Source organism: Nothoprocta perdicaria, unplaced genomic scaffold (genome assembly GCF_003342845.1).
Source record: "Nothoprocta perdicaria isolate Ctin4 unplaced genomic scaffold, notPer1 scaffold_13, whole genome shotgun sequence".
Taxonomy (NCBI): Eukaryota; Metazoa; Chordata; class Aves; order Tinamiformes; family Tinamidae; genus Nothoprocta; species Nothoprocta perdicaria.
This window is the reverse complement of record NW_020454427.1, coordinates 3272218-3289241: the sequence shown is the minus strand read 5'-3', so window position 1 is coordinate 3289241 and position 17024 is coordinate 3272218. Positions and strand designations below refer to the sequence as shown.

At 38.8% G+C, this 17024-nt stretch overlaps 2 protein-coding genes across 2 annotated transcripts in view; one reads left to right on the top strand and one right to left on the bottom strand.

Annotated features, from left to right (window-relative positions):
* LOC112942546 overlaps positions 1 to 17024 on the bottom strand; it is a 29510-nt gene that overhangs the window by 8155 nt on the left and 4331 nt on the right. Inside the window, exons 4-9 of the mRNA XM_026033499.1 lie at positions 16852 to 16923; positions 13000 to 13077; positions 11148 to 11219; positions 10102 to 10503; positions 9202 to 9267; positions 7701 to 7891 (exon numbers count right to left, since the gene is read on the bottom strand). Coding sequence (XP_025889284.1) covers positions 7701 to 7891; positions 9202 to 9267; positions 10102 to 10503; positions 11148 to 11219; positions 13000 to 13077; positions 16852 to 16923 — 881 coding nt within the window. The remainder of the gene's footprint in view (positions 1 to 7700; positions 7892 to 9201; positions 9268 to 10101; positions 10504 to 11147; positions 11220 to 12999; positions 13078 to 16851; positions 16924 to 17024) is intronic.
* Positions 35 to 17024, top strand: part of PPAT (phosphoribosyl pyrophosphate amidotransferase) — a 41097-nt gene continuing 24107 nt past the window's right edge. The window contains exon 1 of the mRNA XM_026033500.1: positions 35 to 179. Coding sequence (XP_025889285.1) covers positions 52 to 179 — 128 coding nt within the window. The 5' untranslated portion in view covers positions 35 to 51. The remainder of the gene's footprint in view (positions 180 to 17024) is intronic.

The following is a 17024-nucleotide window of genomic DNA, read 5'->3' as shown; positions in this document are numbered from 1 at the left end:
TGTAAGCGCGGGCAGCGGCGGGCGCGCGCGGCGCCACGTGCGGCGCGCACCATGGAGCTGGAGGAGCTGGGCATCCGCGAGGAGTGCGGCGTGTTCGGCTGCATCGCGGCCGGCGTGTGGCCCACCGAGCTCGACGTGCCGCATGTCATCACGCTGGGGCTCGTGGGGCTGCAGCACAGGTACGGGCCGCGGCTCCTCCACGCGGGATCGGGCGCGGGATCGGGCGCCCCGCAAGGCGCGGGCGGCGGCGGAGCCCGCCCGGCAGCTGTGCCCATAGCGGGGCAACGCAGCCCCAGTCCGCGGGGATCCCCCCCGAGGGACGGGCGCGGATCCCCGCGACCTGTGGGTCTCCTCTCCTTTGGTATTCCAAAGCTAAATTGCACTAGTATCTATTTTTTTCCTCCACAATGGTAGCAAAGTACTTTTTTTTTTTTTTTCCATTTTTTCCCTTTTTTTTTTCCCTTGGTGGGTGTGTGTGGTTTTTTGGGGGGGAGGTGAGGGAGCACGTGTAGTCACACACATTCGTGCTAGTCTAGGCTTGGCTTTGGCAGTCCCAGCGCTGTAGGSATTCTCCGCTTCCCGTTTGGTAAAATGGGGCTAAATCGCACTCAGCGCAGTTCGGGGAGGTGGGGCTTCTCTAACATAGGCACCAAATAAAATAAAGTTACACTTTTGCATTCTTGAGGCCACAGACATGCAASAGTAGCCCCAAATTGGTTGGGGACCAATATCCTAGTATTTTCTTCGGGCTGCAGGTGTATCATTCACGTATTACGTATGTTTAACAGTGTCTGTCAAAAGCAATGCCTGTTAGAAATGCTAAAGCCGCAGATCCCAAGGAAGGAAGCTGTTAATCCACCGTCTCCTCTCTGGCTGAGCCACGTTTCGGGAAACAGGCTGGTAAAAAGTGATAACTTATCAGGCTTGCTTAGTTTCCCTGGAGGATTTGGAGTTTCAGGATTGGAAGCTAAATGATAGTGTATTTTAATCACACACTCTTTCTATCACTCAGTTTACTATCTCTGTTTCCATTCTAGAGATATTTCATCATTTTTCATGACAACAGTTTCTTTCTGAGGGGCATATGATGCACATTTGACTCCCATTTTTTTTTTAACATTAATTATCATCTGTGGAGCCTTGTTGGACATCACCATAGGCAGTAAAATTGACTGAAACTTTCAGGGGCCACTTTCTTASGGGCAAATCTTATTGTGTCTTTGCAGTGAAACCTACAATAGTCTGTTCAATTAAGCATACATTTCTTTACTCAATAAAATTCTGTTAAATAATTGTTAGTGCTCCTGATTTCTTCTTTAATGTTTCTAACATCTTTATATTTCAACATTGATATTAACTATCAGTAAACTTCCTTAAGTCCATCCTTTTGAATGCGAAAGCTAAGAAATGTCTCTTAACCACGTTCCCTTAAAAATAAGTAACCAGAAGTATAGTAAATCTTAATGGACAACCCCAATAAAGCCTTAAAAAAAATCTGATTAGCCATTAGAAAATAAAGCTCAGAGAGCTGCCGTTGAAATTGCTCATCCCATGGGCATGTTTGGTTGATGACTACTGGCCTTTAATACTATGCTCATGATTCTTCTAATTAGTCCTGGGCAATAAAACAGATGACAGTCTGGCCCCTAATTCAGCTTAGGTTTAAAAACTTGCAGTACATGAGCACAGAGAAGTGCATCAAAATGCCTTGTTAGCTGATTGACCCACGAGGAGGAGAYGCTATTGGGAACATGTTGGCATTCCTTCTCTTTGAASTCCTGTCTACACATAGAGMATATTGGTTATGGGCCAAAAGCACAAGTGCCATCAATTATTTGTGCCTTATGTTCTGATCCACCTGTTTGCAGCACTATGGGAAATTTGGCTATTTATGATAAATGGCCTAAAAGGAGCTGAATTATAGTGTTAAAAGTGTTTAGGCATTCTGGAAAGCTTTACTTCTACTTYACTAAAATGTACACAAGCGAAAGCTAAAAATCAAGGACACTGGATTGGTCTAGCAAAATACTTMAGTGTGTCCTCAACTGCATGAATTTGAGTGGTGCTCTTTGTTTTGGTGAGACTGTTTTGCTTGAATTTGCTTATATTTGTAATCAGGGTTCTAGAATGGGCCCCAAAACAGACACAACTCGAAAGATTGAATTTCACTATATTGACATATGTAAAAACTTTTGTTTGTTTGTTTTTGTTAATTCAAAGTAGCTGCTAGGTTGYTGTGGTCTAAATTTTAAGTCCTTTGCAGTAAAAGGCAGAATGTGGCTTTTCTGTTGGCTCTTACTTTGTGAATTAAACTGGAAACCAGATGTATTTCTAATCATAGATTTATCAAGGTCTCCTATACAGCAAGGACATTGAACCAATTTAACTTGATTCAATTTTTTAGGTTTGTCAATCTAAAATRCTGATCTCGTCTGGTTGTAGCACATTTTATAGCTATGTTATCAGTGAATTCTCATTATGTTTGAAACTTGAAAGCTGTTAAATTAAAACTGTTGCTCTGATTTTAATGTTAACAAGGTTTCAGAGTGGATCTCTTAAATCATCTTTACCATTTGTGAAGCAGGGAACAGGGCTGCCCATGGGGCCACTCTGTCAGCATGCCAAAGGAAAGCCAAAGGATCTTGGTAAGGAGAGGACTTTTCTTGGGGGTGTTGAGGGAGGGAGGAGGAGTACTTTGAGTTACAAGTCTATTAAAYGTCATTTGAGTCCTTGACCAGGACAAATTTGCAAAGTTAATCTTGCAACAACTGTGACTTCTGTCAACTTTTCGCAAAATTCTCTGGAAAATATTTTTGGCAGTAATGCTGGGCACTGAAACCTGAGTGCATCCAGCTTTGTACTGATTTTTAAAAAGGCTTTGAAAGGTGATTTCTGTGCAGGTGCAAGTCCTACTAAAATCAAGGACTTAAACTTTTCCTCATCCCAACTCGGATGAGCTCTTTGTATGGAATTTGTTATGAAAATGAGAATAAATGGAGAATGGAGGATAGGCTAGCTTGCCTTTTCATGCCTTCCACATTAACTGACTGTTAAACTCGCCTAGAACAGGCAAACTAACTCTTCCATGTAAGTGAAGAAATACTCCAGTCTAGTAAGTTACTAGTTGCTTTCCATTAGCACTTTCCATATATCTACACTCAGTATAGCATAATGTGCCACATGCTGCCTGCTTGAGCGGGAAGGTTGGACTAGATGATCTCTAGAGGTCCCTTGCAACCTTGAATATTCTGTGATTCTGGGATAATGGATATAGATATGTACATTTTTATACCGTCTGTCTGCTGTAAGCTAGGTCTCTTTAAAGATTATTTAGTAAGCTGTAGCAATTCAGCAAGCAAATTGGATCAATAGTGTTTAGATAGGAATTTTCTGAGGAACATGCAGGTGGCTACAGGTAGTGATACTGATGATTTATCACACAACATTTTTAGCCCTTAATTTAATCTGAAGGGCTCGATATAGGTTTAACAGATCCCTTGATAGATGCAAGAGCGACTATGTTTGTTGTCTAGCAAAAAATACCATTTTTTTGTAGCTAGACATATTTTTATATAAACTACCTATGGAATTTACTGGATGTTTGACATGCTGGTTATCCAGGCTGGATATCATGCTGTATGTGCTGGTAAGACAGCCCTGAATGCTTTCAGAGACACTGATTTGGAATATACTAACCCATAATCTTTTTGTTATGTATTGATTATTGGTCATTTTATGCTGCTCAGTTTTGGCAGCTGTGTTAATTCTACGCTACAAAACTTAATCCTGCAGGAGCAGAGGAAGAGAGGGGAGGAGTGAGACTTGGCTGCAGTGAGCAGTTATATCAGCTCAACCTTAGGTATTTTCCTCATGGGTTACATTTCCTGTATGGTGACTTCCAGAAGGTGAAAATGAGCAGGATTTACATTCTGACCAAGTTTAAACCCATGAAATCTAATGTATATGTTATGGATGGGGGTGAGACTTCATTTTTATTTCTTCTTCATCTCAGTGAATGAAGAGCATAGCTTGGCTCTCCCATCTTATTGCAGAGAAAGTGGATGTGTCTGGGGCAAATCTAAGGTATGAAGAGATGGCACAAGGTGGTAAGAGTCAGTGGAGCTATTCTAGCATAGAGCTAGCAGAGATGTACTTGCATTGGAAATGGGCATGAGCGTGTTTTTTTTTCCTGAAATTCCCCATTTCCTCACATTCAGAGAGCTAACTGTATGAAAGTTTTTCAAATAGCTGCCTAGTTAAGGCATCCACATAGGTGTGACACAGTGCTCCAGTAATTTTCTCAAAATTTTGTTTCTTGGGGGCTTGTCTGCTCAAATTTTGACCTGTTGAATGGAAAGAGGATTGTGGAGATTTATGCAAGGTAGCTAAGCTGAAAGAATCTGGATTGGCTGCTCCTTCTGCTTTGTCCTTTTCCCTTTCCTATGAATTAAAAAAAGGCAGAATTGTTTAGAGGGGTGTTTTAGTAAGTTTGTTTCAACTTATACAGGTTCTGTCTCTTGGCTAACCAACCACTTGGTCACTGGAGTGCCTGTGCCCACACCAGGAGACCCTATAGCAGGAGAAGGAGCAAAGGGGGAAAGTAGGGAGTGACTGTTTTGAGCCAACAGTGATGCTGATAGTGGCCCAAATGTCCTTGGGCTACCAGAACCAAATGGGACATTTAGAAGATTTCCCAGGGTAACAGCCCTATCTAGAGAGTTGTAAACTGGCCCATTCATCTCCATGAATGAATGTGCTTTAGCAGTGAATGGAACTTGTGGTACAGCTCAGAGTGTGATGGCTCCATTGACCTGCCCCACCTCAATATTTCCAGTATCCCATTTGTAAACTGGAGAGGAGACAAAGGAGTTTGGCACCACATTAACCTGAAAGGCAGCCAGGTCATAATGCAGATATTGGGGGTGGGCAGTGGAGAAGAGGAGCAAGTTCTCCATTTTTCATGGAATTAAGGCTTGTTGCTATTGCCTGCCTTGACTTAATGTTGGATTTGATTTCTAGCCTGCATCCTTTCCGTGATGCAAATTACTATTCGTTGCCAGGAGCAGTTGCATGGAATCAACTTGGTCTTGACCTGACTCCTGAAAAAGAAGCATATTGTGAATGTATAGTCTAAAGTAGCCTCCTCCTAGACCCTTTCAGCCTTAGCATAATGCTCTTACACATAACCACTTGGCGCCCATCAGAGCCTCAAGTTCCACTTAATTTGCCTGTGAGTGAGCTGAGACTAAACAGGCGGTGTCTGATATTCAGTTTAAAGCTGTGATCAGAGCAAAGCAGAAGCTCAAATAACCTGGGGTAAGCTGAATTTAGTAAATGCCCATTCAGTAAATGTACTGAATTTAGTAAAACGTTTTGAAAGKTTTTTTTTCCTGAGAAATCCCTTCTCCAGTGACCATTTGGTCCAATGTTAGTACTCTCGGGGATGTTATCAAAAGGCAGCAATTTCTAGATAATCTGAATTCTGAATGTGTATCATTGCTTAGAGACAAAAGAATTTAAGAGTGATGCTGAATCATCACAGCAACTTTGCAGTGAAGAAAAGTTATCTTGATGCCACTTTATCTGTCTAAGCATCCTATGCATTGAAGAATTTTTATCTGTATAAATGGCAGCAGCATATAGAAGAGAAAACCAAATGTCCTCCTATACTATACAAAAAAAAAAAAAAAAAAGCAAGCTGTGCTCTCAAGCTGCAAAGCAGTAAAGAAACAGAGATCCTCACACAAAGTTTGTAGTCAGGTAAATCCTGCTGTCTGAAAATATGCAGGTCTGTTTTCTGAGAAAGAAAATCTGTTGCTTAGAAAGTTATTTATGCTTTTTTTTTTTCTATTGGTTCTTGCTTTATGGTTATACCTTAATGTTCATGCTGAACAGAGTCCAATTTTGACATTTCTTGTATGATCTGTAACAGTTTACTTATCCTGCTAAGAATTTAGATATTTAGATATTTAGTTATGAATTCATACATAATGAAGATTGTCGGGTAGAATCAGTTCCTGCCTGAATAATTGCATTTAGAAACAGATGTATATTGGAAGATCTGATTATTTTAATGACTAAGCTACAGTTGGGTAGCTTACCTAAAAAAGCTAAATTAAATTGTATTAAATTGAACTATTTGACTGTATTACAGTGAATTGGGTAGGATCACAAATTTTTCTTGTTCACACTTGGAGGGAAGTAAACAATGATTTTAGAGCTGTGGGAATGATAAGCTCGTCATTTGGCATAATATGTTCTAGAATAAGCCATAAGGAGTGGACAGATCCCATACACTCCTACCAAGGGCTGGAATTCTGCATGCATAACAGATGTGACTTCAAGCACATTTTTGAAACAACTCCTTACAAAGAGACAAGTAAAAAATAAACCAATGCTGGTCTTATTTTTACAAGCCAAAGAATGTGTATTCTGAGAAACTAATGTGAAAATTGGTAGATGAGCATAAACTTTTAACAATCCTAAATTTCTGTCACTGTATATGGTCCAAAAATTCTGATCAGCTATGAATCTTTCTTGTCTTAGAGTTGTTTTCAAATGCTGGTCAGATACCAGATAAAATCTACCTTTGTGGAAATTATTCACCATAAAATCTCTTAYAAAAGCTGAACAAGTAACTAATCCATAGACTAGGAAACAAAGCACCTGATCTAGTAAGAGATTTYTGTGCCCTAAATGGGATATAAGTGGAGTTTAGGTCTCTGTATGAAAATTGTGATGCAAAAAGTTGGCAGCTACTGAAGTCAAGACTTCATTACTTGACTTAGTGGTGCTTTTGTGCATGCCCAGAACTGACCTAGGCTTGGCAGGGGTATGCAGATCTATGCCTGAACATGACTGGGATCCAGAAATTAGTTGTTCTATTGTTTGAATCCATGGAATGGAAGACCTAGGAAATGAATGCCCTGCAGACAGGATATAAAGTACTTACACAATCACAAAATGCAGTAGTGGTCAGTCAGATTTTGCATTAGGGCTCAGGTTTTGCACTTCTGCACAGTTTCTGTACTTCAGTGCATAAAATAGCTCTGGGCAAGCCACAGTCCTTGGAACTGGGACCAGAACCTCTATCCACCCCTTCTAGGTAGACCTCAACCTCTTGTACTTTCCTCTGGGGATCACTGACTGCAGCTCACAGTGGCAGCCTATCAGGAGGCTGATGGGGATGCATCCCCACCCTGCAGACTGGTGGTCAGACCAGAAGGAGGGTAAATACTGATAAGGAGTTGGCTGCTTTTCCCCCACAAGGCCTGCCTAGCCAAAGAGAAACCCCCTTATCCCTTTAACTATTYGGTTGATTGCATAGGAGTGCCTTGATAGGGTGGTCACAGACAAGGTGATTGGAAAGAAGAGGTTGAAGTTTTAAGTGTACATATTTTCTTTGATCCATTAAACTGATACTTCCTTTCAATGAAGCCTGCTAATTATGGTAGTAGGTAAAGCAAGGTATGTAGGGAAAGGCTGTATCTTTTATTAWTCTACTATCACTGCTGAAAGCTGACTGTCATGATGGAAATTCATACTTTTTTTTTTAATTTAAATGACTAATGGTGAATATATTAAAGGGCAGCAATCACATACTCATACAGGTGACCTACATTCACAAGGAAATTACTTCATTTGCTACTATCTAAATATCTCTCTGCGTGCCAGTTTGTTAGAAAGTTCATTAAACCAACCTGTTGTATGGCTGATGGATCACTATAGAGCTGTGATCTGCTGAGGTCTTGCATTTCTTCCTGCTTACACAGCCTTTCTAACAGTAACTTTTTGCCTTCTGTTACTGTATGCACTTTCTCTGTTAATAGTCTTTGGACCTGGAGTATGGTATTTTCAGAAGCACTTTTCTTGAGTGGAACAGGTGACATTTCTGTGGACAAAAGCAAAGTACRTTGTTAGAGTGCACAAGTCAATGAACTGCTGACTGAAAACCAAGCACATAYGAGATTTTCCTAATGCTGCCTTTCTATTAGGTCGGGTGTTGTGTAATGGGCCATTGCATAATGGCTGGTAGGGCTGAAGTATACCTTTTCCTAAGCACTGCTCATGCTGACCTCTCTATTAAATCTTTGGCTTTGCCTCACTACTGCATTTTTATACTTTCATTTATTGTCAAATGGCTATTTATTTGTTTAGTGTTAGTCCTAGTAGAACTTGTGTGGATGTGCTAAGCAGGTCAAATTTGAAAATGTGCTTAAGATTCGTTTGTGTTCACGGAATGGTTGAGGTTGGACCTCTGCAGATCATCCAGTCCAACCCCCTGCCCAACCCTAAAGCATATTGCACARGACCATGTCTGAGCAGCTTCTCAGTATCTCCAAGGATGGAGGCTCAACCATTTCTCTGGGCAACCTGTTCTAGTGCCTGTTACTCTTAATAGTAAAGAAGCTTTTTCATTATGTTCAGTAGAACGTTATGTGTTTCAYTTTGTACCTGTTATCTCTTGTCCTATTGCTGGGCACCACTGTCTCAAATCTCTTTCATCTGTCTGTAGTCAAGACATCATTTTGTCATTGAAAATAAGGAGAGGAAACCTTCTGAAAGTTGGCTTTGTCATCCTTTGTTCTTGGACTTTGTGACTTGGGCATGACAGTTCCTCCAGGAACAAAAGCAGCTGCTGACCTTTCCTATATCGAATTGCATACCATGCATTTCTGTATTTCTGTCCATCCCTTCCCTTTTGCTGTCTCAGAGATCTTGTAGCACACTGTCTCTTTGGTAACAACTGTCTTACCTGGCTTTTTCTTCTATTGTGCTTGTGATTTATCGGTGCATTTGCTGACACATGGAGTAGTCCCCAAAAAAGAGCATGTCTATTATTGCATTATCCTTATTTTCCTCTTACCATCCTTATTTTACTCTGAGAAACATAGATTATTAAAACAGGTTCTTTCTAAAATATTCTGAACTTTTTCTGGTATCTGATCAAAGAACAATTTTGTGACGTTTTCCTCATTTTTAGGGATAAGAACTGAAATAAATTGAAGTTCTCTATCAGGCMCACATTTTGTTCAGGTGCTTTCTTTTGGGAATTGTTGAGGGTGAGAGAAGAATGTTAATTTGGGGACTGGTGAAAGAGGATTTTTTTTCCTAACTGTTTGAGTACTTGAAACTAGTATCTGGCTTTCAGCTATGTAGCTCGGTAGGGGCACTTTAAATAAAAGGCAGAAAGGGCCTTACCATCATTCCATATTTTTCTCTTGATGCCCAACGATCCCGTGTTTGATGTAACATCTCCCACTGAAACTTAGAAGAGAAAAGCAAGGTGACTAGATATTTTGCAAAGAGATCCTAAAAACACAATCAGTCGGAAATCAAAAAGCTTTATACTACAAAAGGAGATGGATCAAGACAAGGAACTTAGAGCAATAAGAATCTTGTGGACAAATTAGGTACTGGTTTAGCACCCAGAAGCAGAATGGAGGCACAACTTTAAGGATGCCTGGAGCAGTTTAATAATTACAGCTTTGTTTGTTAGTTTTTGTTTTTTCTAGAGCTTATTGTTTTTCCTGCACCAACATTTGCAGCACAGACAGGTTACACAGTCCTTTCCTATCATGCTGAAATGTAAAGCAGTCAAGTTAGCATAAATACTCTTGAAGTTGACAAGTTCCAATTTATGCAAGGTAGAAACGAGCAGTAGTATCTTCCATTTCCAGAACTGGAAAAAAATGTCAGCCTTAAGAAAATCATCTATCACATAAACATCACTGCCCCGTATTATTGATTTTTTTTTTTTTTTCCCCCCTCTCTCTTCAGGGTGCACTTTCATCACCTATATAACCCATCACTTTGTCTAGCCCCATTTCACCACATCTCACTTAAGCTTACACAAAAATTCTCCAAGAATCTCATTGAACGCTTCAAATGTTTTCAGTTTTGTTAATTTTCTCTCACTCTAAATTTCTCCAAAGGCCATCTCTGTTCCGCGAATATTGGCTGCTTGACCAGGCAGATACAGGTTCTTTGTTTATTTTCCTTAGCCATTCTGGCCACATATCTCACTTCTGTAGCACGGGTCAACACACAACTTTAAACTTTATTTTAAAAACTGTAACTCATTTCTACAATTTTTAGTACCTGATAGGAGGCTGGAGCTTTCACTCCCCCAGCCTGATGGGCCTAGAGGCTGTCTCCTTAAGATGCAGTCAACTTCATCGTAAAACCTCATTTTTCTCCTGGGATTACCATGATGCTCATTTTCTTTCTGCAGTGCTCGGTATTCRTATTTTAGGTTCTTGTACTTTGTGCGACATTGTTTCCAGTCTCTGTCTATTCCACGTTTCATCAACCTTCTGGCAATTTCCTCAAATATTTCTTTATTTCTTGTGGCTCCTTCAAGCATTTGCTGTATCTTTTCATCTGACCATATGTTTATCAGAGCTTTGACTTCATTATCACTCCAGTGTTTTCCTGCTCCGGTATCATTAACTGTAATAACTTTAAAGTGATTTTGTGCTTCATCCAAGGGAATTTGATTGTCTGAAAATATAAATGAAACAATAACTGAGTATTGCTTACTACACAGGAGGGGAAAAAAAAAAGTAGCTAATGTTTCAGTTGAGAGTTGGAAGATTAAACTTTGCAWTGTGGATACTCATTTGCAGTCACATTTCATTTAAGTATGCCAAATATATAGCAGGTTAAATCTCTTGTTTCTTAAAGGCATCTAAAAGTTCAGATTTTTCTCGGTGTAATTTTGTTGCTTATTCTAAAATGGATGTATCAGTGTGTGGCACACAAAAAAGTAATAGCCTATATGCTTTAAAAGCAACAATGTATCTACAATGATAAGAAAAGAGTTTTCCAATATTGTTTCAAATTAGAAGGAAAAGACAAACTATGCAAAGGAAAATGCTACCCACAATTCAGCAACAACAAAAATATTGTTTACAGGTAAATACTAATGATAAAAAAGAAGGAACTGGAGTATTAATACAAATATTGCTTATGCCTGGGAATGGAGATATGAAATTAATTCTCAAGTTTAGTGATAAATTTCAACTGAAGTCACAAGTGGGTAAGCAAGGCTGTGTTTACAGTCAAGATCTGTCAGTTCCAACTTTTGGTATTGTAATTACACTGGGATTTTGTTTCGGTGTAGATGCATGGATCTATATACTCACCTGTCCCAACTAGCCGCTTTGCTACTGGTGTACAAGATCTGTCTTCTGAGGTAGTGCTTATAGAATCATCATCTGTAGAAATATATGGTTTAAAATACAATTGATTTAGACACATAAATTGCAAATATTATTCTCATGTTTTGCAGGTATCTTAAATTCRAATTCTTAAATTCTTTATCTTAAATTCAAAATGTCTCAAACCAATAGTMTTTAATGCAACAGATTCTAAACAGGTCTTCTGCCACATGCCTCCCTAAAGTAAAATCAACACAAAAAATCATTTCATAAACCCTGTCTTTCCTTCTGCCCAAAAAGTAGCTGCGTGCATGCAAGTTTACAATGCTCGATTAAAAATGTAGGCTCATGTGCATTGTTTGGATCTTATGATGGATTAATTCTATGTGTGATTTACTTGCTGTATGAAGGGGAGGGAAAAAAAATGTTCTTTCATAAGCAGGTTGACCCATACTCTCAAAAAAAAAAAAAAAAAAAAAAAAAAAATCTTGCATCTCCCTTTAACACTTCTGGCTACATATTTTATTTTAAACTATGTTCCATAAATTCATTGCTTGCATTTTTTCGACCATGCTGCCTCTAATCTTTTTCTGCTGTCACCAATGGCATGTGTGGACCACTGGCTTTAAGTGATTACTATCCTCAAATGGCTCTTACATGACAAAAACAGAAAATTTGTTTGTATAATAAGGCAGTCCATTGATTCACATGACATTTTAATCTGTGTCATTGTGTGTGAGCTGTTCTTTGCATTAGTGTGACCTTGCTGTGTCTCTGAACTTTCAGGGTCAAAGTTTTACATTATCCTCAATGTAGCTTGTGTTTTCTTTGTGGTATTGCTCTTATAGAACTGCTGTAACTTGTCCTAAGTTAATACATCTCACAGTTGTCATTCATGATTTATCTTACATCAACAGCAACCTATGTAAACAGTTGTAAAAGCTCTGCTGTTCTCTGAACATTCAAACTCCAAACAACATAATGATTAAGAAAGAAGTTTTGCCTGGATCACAAAAATATTGCCTTTCACAATAGAAATATTCTCATAACAGAAACTTTCACGGTAGAAGGACAAAGAATTATGGTTCACAGAATCACTAAGATAGTTTCTCTTCYACTGTTGCAATTAATTTGTGGATGTAGATAATATTTTGATCCAGGATAACAGGCCAACAGATTTCCAGGCAGTCTCATTTCCTCTAATGCATTTTTTGATGACCTTTCATGGTTTCTCTAGAAGATAATTATCCTTAATATGTTAACGTATGCTAACATATTAATGTTTTCCAGCATCTAATTTTAACATTTTTAATAAAATAAATCTTCTCCTGAATACATTAACTGAATGTATGACTTTTATATCCTGTTAAAGCTCTGATTTCAGTTGCATGTTTAAAATAATTCAGAATATCTGTTACCATTGCTGGATAGTGAATAGATTGAAATTAAATGTACTATCCTGTCATGAAGTAGTTTGGAGAAAAAAAAAAGATGAGTGTTAAAATCTCTCTCTGAGACAGCTATTTAGCATTTCATTTCATGTTCCCTAGTAACAGTTTATGGAAAAAATGTACTGGTTTTGCAGTCAAATGTAGAAGTGTTACTGTAGCTAGCATAATATGTATATTTCTGGAGAAGTAATTTTTTTAATAGTGGATAGAAAGGAGAGATGAATRTTTATGCAGTTTTGCACAACAAAATCAAGCAGAAACAGGTTTTATCATACCCAGACGTAGAACCAGTGTATTGTGTGGGAATAGACCATGAGTATTAGAAACATGCAATTCCCTGTGAAGCAGAACATGCTGCTACAACCAGGAGGGCATGGCTGACCTACCGATGTCAATCATCTCCTTCTTTATTTGTGTGGCTGCCTGGTTGGAATTAGTGAAGTCCTCCTCATCCTCGAGGATTTCTGTGCAAAAAATGTACAGTTCTTGTTAATTAAAAAGGCCTTCAGTTATGTCATATCTCCTACTTAAGGAGATCTGCAGTAATGAAAACTCTTATTAAAGTTTTCATGTTTTAATTCATGAAGACTGTCACCTGTCTTCAGCAGTTTGCTTAGAAACCTAACCTAAGCACTTCAGTGTGAAGCTCTAGATCAAAATAAAGCCATAACACAACATAACAGTTGCTTCATAAAGTTCAGAAATGAAATGTGCAGACCCTTAGAACTTTTCTACAAGTTCTGTAAGACACATTTAATGACTGGTGACCCTGGGTGCAGCAGAATGGGAAAGGTGGGAGTCTTTCAATGAGCTCAGTGCGTGTTGACAACACCCCTTCTGAAAGTCCCCAGGTGACTTGTGTCAGGAGTCAGTGCCCAGGACAAGGCTGCTCTCGTTGCACCACGGTGCTCTGCCTGGGTGGTTGATCTGCAAAGGACTGTAAAGGCAAAGGACTCGGCTCCTGTCCTCGGAGCTTCAGCCTTGCTGTGGAAGGGTTTAGGCCGGGGCAGGCGCACAGCCCTGGCCCCGCGGCCCTGCCTGCACCTTGGTGGGGAGGAGAGCTCTGCTCCTCTTCCATTGGCTCCCCGGTGTTTAAYGGAGGAATCCACCCCTTTGCCCTGGCAGATGATGCAAGTTAGGCTGTCAGGTCCTCCTTTCCAGGTGAGGAAACTGGGGTACAGAGATTAAGYGCTGAAGGCCACGCTGTGGAGCAATGGCAGCTGGTTCTGGCTCCCAGCCTGTTCTCAATCCATTCAAGAATATTGCCCCTAAATGTTGAGCAATCGGGTATATTCTATAGCCATAACACTTTACTAAAAACTCTTCTCCCAAACCAAAGTGGACATGTTTGCATCAGACAATCTGTATGTCATGGCCAGCATCACGCTCTTTATTTTTTGCAAGCCAAGAATATAGATAGCCTGGTCTGGCCTTCTGGCCTGGCATTTTTTTCTAATCACTATTCTGAGTTTTGGGGTGGGCATAAGAAGAGAAAAGCTTAGGCAAACACTGCAAACAATCACCAATTTCTCCTAATAAGCCACAGCAGCTTCATGCACCTTGGTTAGTCAAGCTATAGACTTTTGCCATAAAAACAGGCTTATCTTCTGCTTCATATCTGAGGCATTGTTCAGAAAAGCCAYGCTGTGTATCTCTTACTCTCTCAGACTGATATAAGCTACACTGTCCTTTGACACTGTCATTTTACTGTACACTGTTTCCTCTGCTCATGAGGGAAGATTAGGAATTTCCCCTTGTGTGTGTCTTATGTAGTAAAAACAGGGAGCAGAGAAACTAGGAAGCACTTTCTCTGTGTGTGGCTTGCGTTAGTTCTTGAACAGTTTGCAGATTTGATGCTGTCTTTTGCCCTGACGTGCGGAACTGGATGCCGACAAGACCGAGTGCCCAGTTGTGACTGGGGGCCTGCCGGCTSAGCGCGGCTCAGGCTAAGCCAGGGAGTCATCAAGGACTTCCGCGTGGCTCCTCAGAGGAGTTTTAAACATTATCCTTTATGTCCGTACCTTCAAAAATTGCAAGCACAAGGCAGCAGCCTTTCCAAAGAAACTAACCTTAAGATCTTAACTTTAAGCAACCATTTTTTTAAAAGCCCTCAAACTGGTAGCATCTTGGCAGTATCACAGTTTTTTCATTGTTTTCTTGAGAAGGATATAAAGTAAAACTTATGGGGCACCAAGAATCTTAAAAATTAATGACAAGTCATTTATTTGAAAGCTAAGTACTTGCTGTAGGTTTGTTAGTCAAAATGACTAAATCTTGTTTTATTTCCAGATTGATTTAATATAGATATCTGTTATCAAAAAAGAGAAAATGGCGTCAATCTGAGGCTGCTTTGCTAAGTGCCTTTTGCCAAAAAACTGAATGTTTTTCCAACTGATACAATGCGCCTGCACCCTCTGCTGGCAGTCACTCGAGGAAGCTACTTCAGTGCAGTGGCGTGAGAAAAATTTCAATGAACTTGCAGTCCACAGAAGCACTTCTAAGGATCCGTTTGTCTTTGTTCCTTCTCAGGTGGCCACTCACTGTTCTTTGAGTGTGAATACATTTGGGCAGGGGAGAAAAACAACCCAGTGAGACATCAAATAACTAGGTATTTTCCTGAAACTGTTGTGTTGCCTTTTAGCTGATGCCATGTGAATATTTTCCTTCACGGTAAAGTATGGCAAACCTGACTGGACTTTGAGTAATGATGAGAAGCACATGCACTTCTGTGCATTTATGCCCTTCTGCAGGAGCCAGAATCTATAGTTTCTGCCCAAGTTAGCTGGTATGTTTCTGGACAAGGTGTGCCCATAACTCTGACTACAGAGTAAATTAGTGCTATAGATCAGTTAGGAAATTGCAGTGCTGTGAAACCCCAGTGTAAGGTTAACTGAATTTCTAAATTCTTAGTTAAATCAAATTATTATTTCTTTCAAAGTCTTCTAATCTTTTAAAAAAACACAGCTAAGTGTGTATATATAAATATATATATATACACACACATATATAAAATCATTATAAATAATTATTGTGGAGCAATTTTCTATGGATTCTCTATGGAATTTAAGTTGAAAAATGGAGTAGTCTTTAAGAAGTCATAGCCTAAAGGTGATAAATTGTCAGAGATCCATTTAAATAAAAAAAAAAAAAAAAAGTAATATCCTTGTCTGCTGTCATTTTTCACTATTTATCAGCAAATGAACTTACAAATACCTCATGAACTACTGCTTTTTGATTTTAAATTCCTTCGAACTATTCAAGAAAGTTATGGACCACATTAGAAAATAAAGAGCCTCRATATTGTAAAGTAAAAAATACACATCTTTTCTCTGCATTATTGTAATGCCTAACTATATTACCACAATTAATTATTAAACTGTTTTTCTATCACCTGTAATTTAAATGATTTTAGTCTGAATTGTTCACATGGGAATTTTCCCATTAGAATTTTGGAAAACAAAACTGCATCACTTCAAGATAGAGTGCTGTTCTCTGGCTGTTTTTTTCGATAGAAGTTAGAAGTTCAGTAGGAAAGGCTGAGCTAGAGACACTTGTGAAACACTTACTATTTTAATTCTTGCCCATAAAATCAGATTTCAATTTAAGTAATTAAAATACCTAAAACTAAACAAAATTTGCCGTTGCAACGTTTGAGAAGGGAAATGGTAATTAATGTACACTATGAATATTCAGTATCTACAAAATGCCTTAAAGGAATATTGAAGCAGTAAGAGTAACTATGCTAAACTTCACTGGAAATAGTTAATATTTTTAATTAACTCGTCTAGAAGATGCAGAAAGTTACAGTATTACAGAGCTGTAATGAGTTCAAAACTGTTYGAGAACAGCGTAATAGCACTATCAAATCTGTATTATGTATATATCTGTATATACCTCAGTGTCTTACTACTGTCCATATATGTATAGTAATTTAGCTTCTTTCCAGAGAAATGTAATACAATGCATTTTACAGGCTGTCTTAACTGGTATTTATGAGTTCTTACATATTTTCTTTCTTTCAAAATGAGGCCCCTATAGGAAATTCATTCTTCMTGACAACCTATTTTTTTTCCTAATGAATGTTGCAAATATCTATGGTAATCTAGTAAAGGACACATTTTTTTTAGGATTTTTTTGAATGAAATTTAAATTAATGATGATCTTGAATGGCAAGGCAAGAATACTGTTGTCCAGCATACCTCCAGTTACTTCTAATGATCAATCATATCTTTACTTACTTGTCATAGCTGTTTCTTTCGTTATGTGCAGAGCTGCCAGATTCTCTGGAGTAGTATTTACAGTGACATCATCTGTCAGAAAATTTTTAATTTGACATTAAAACGTTTCATGTTCACAATATACTATTTTAAAATTCTATAACACTACACCTAAATACCTTATTTATGAGAAT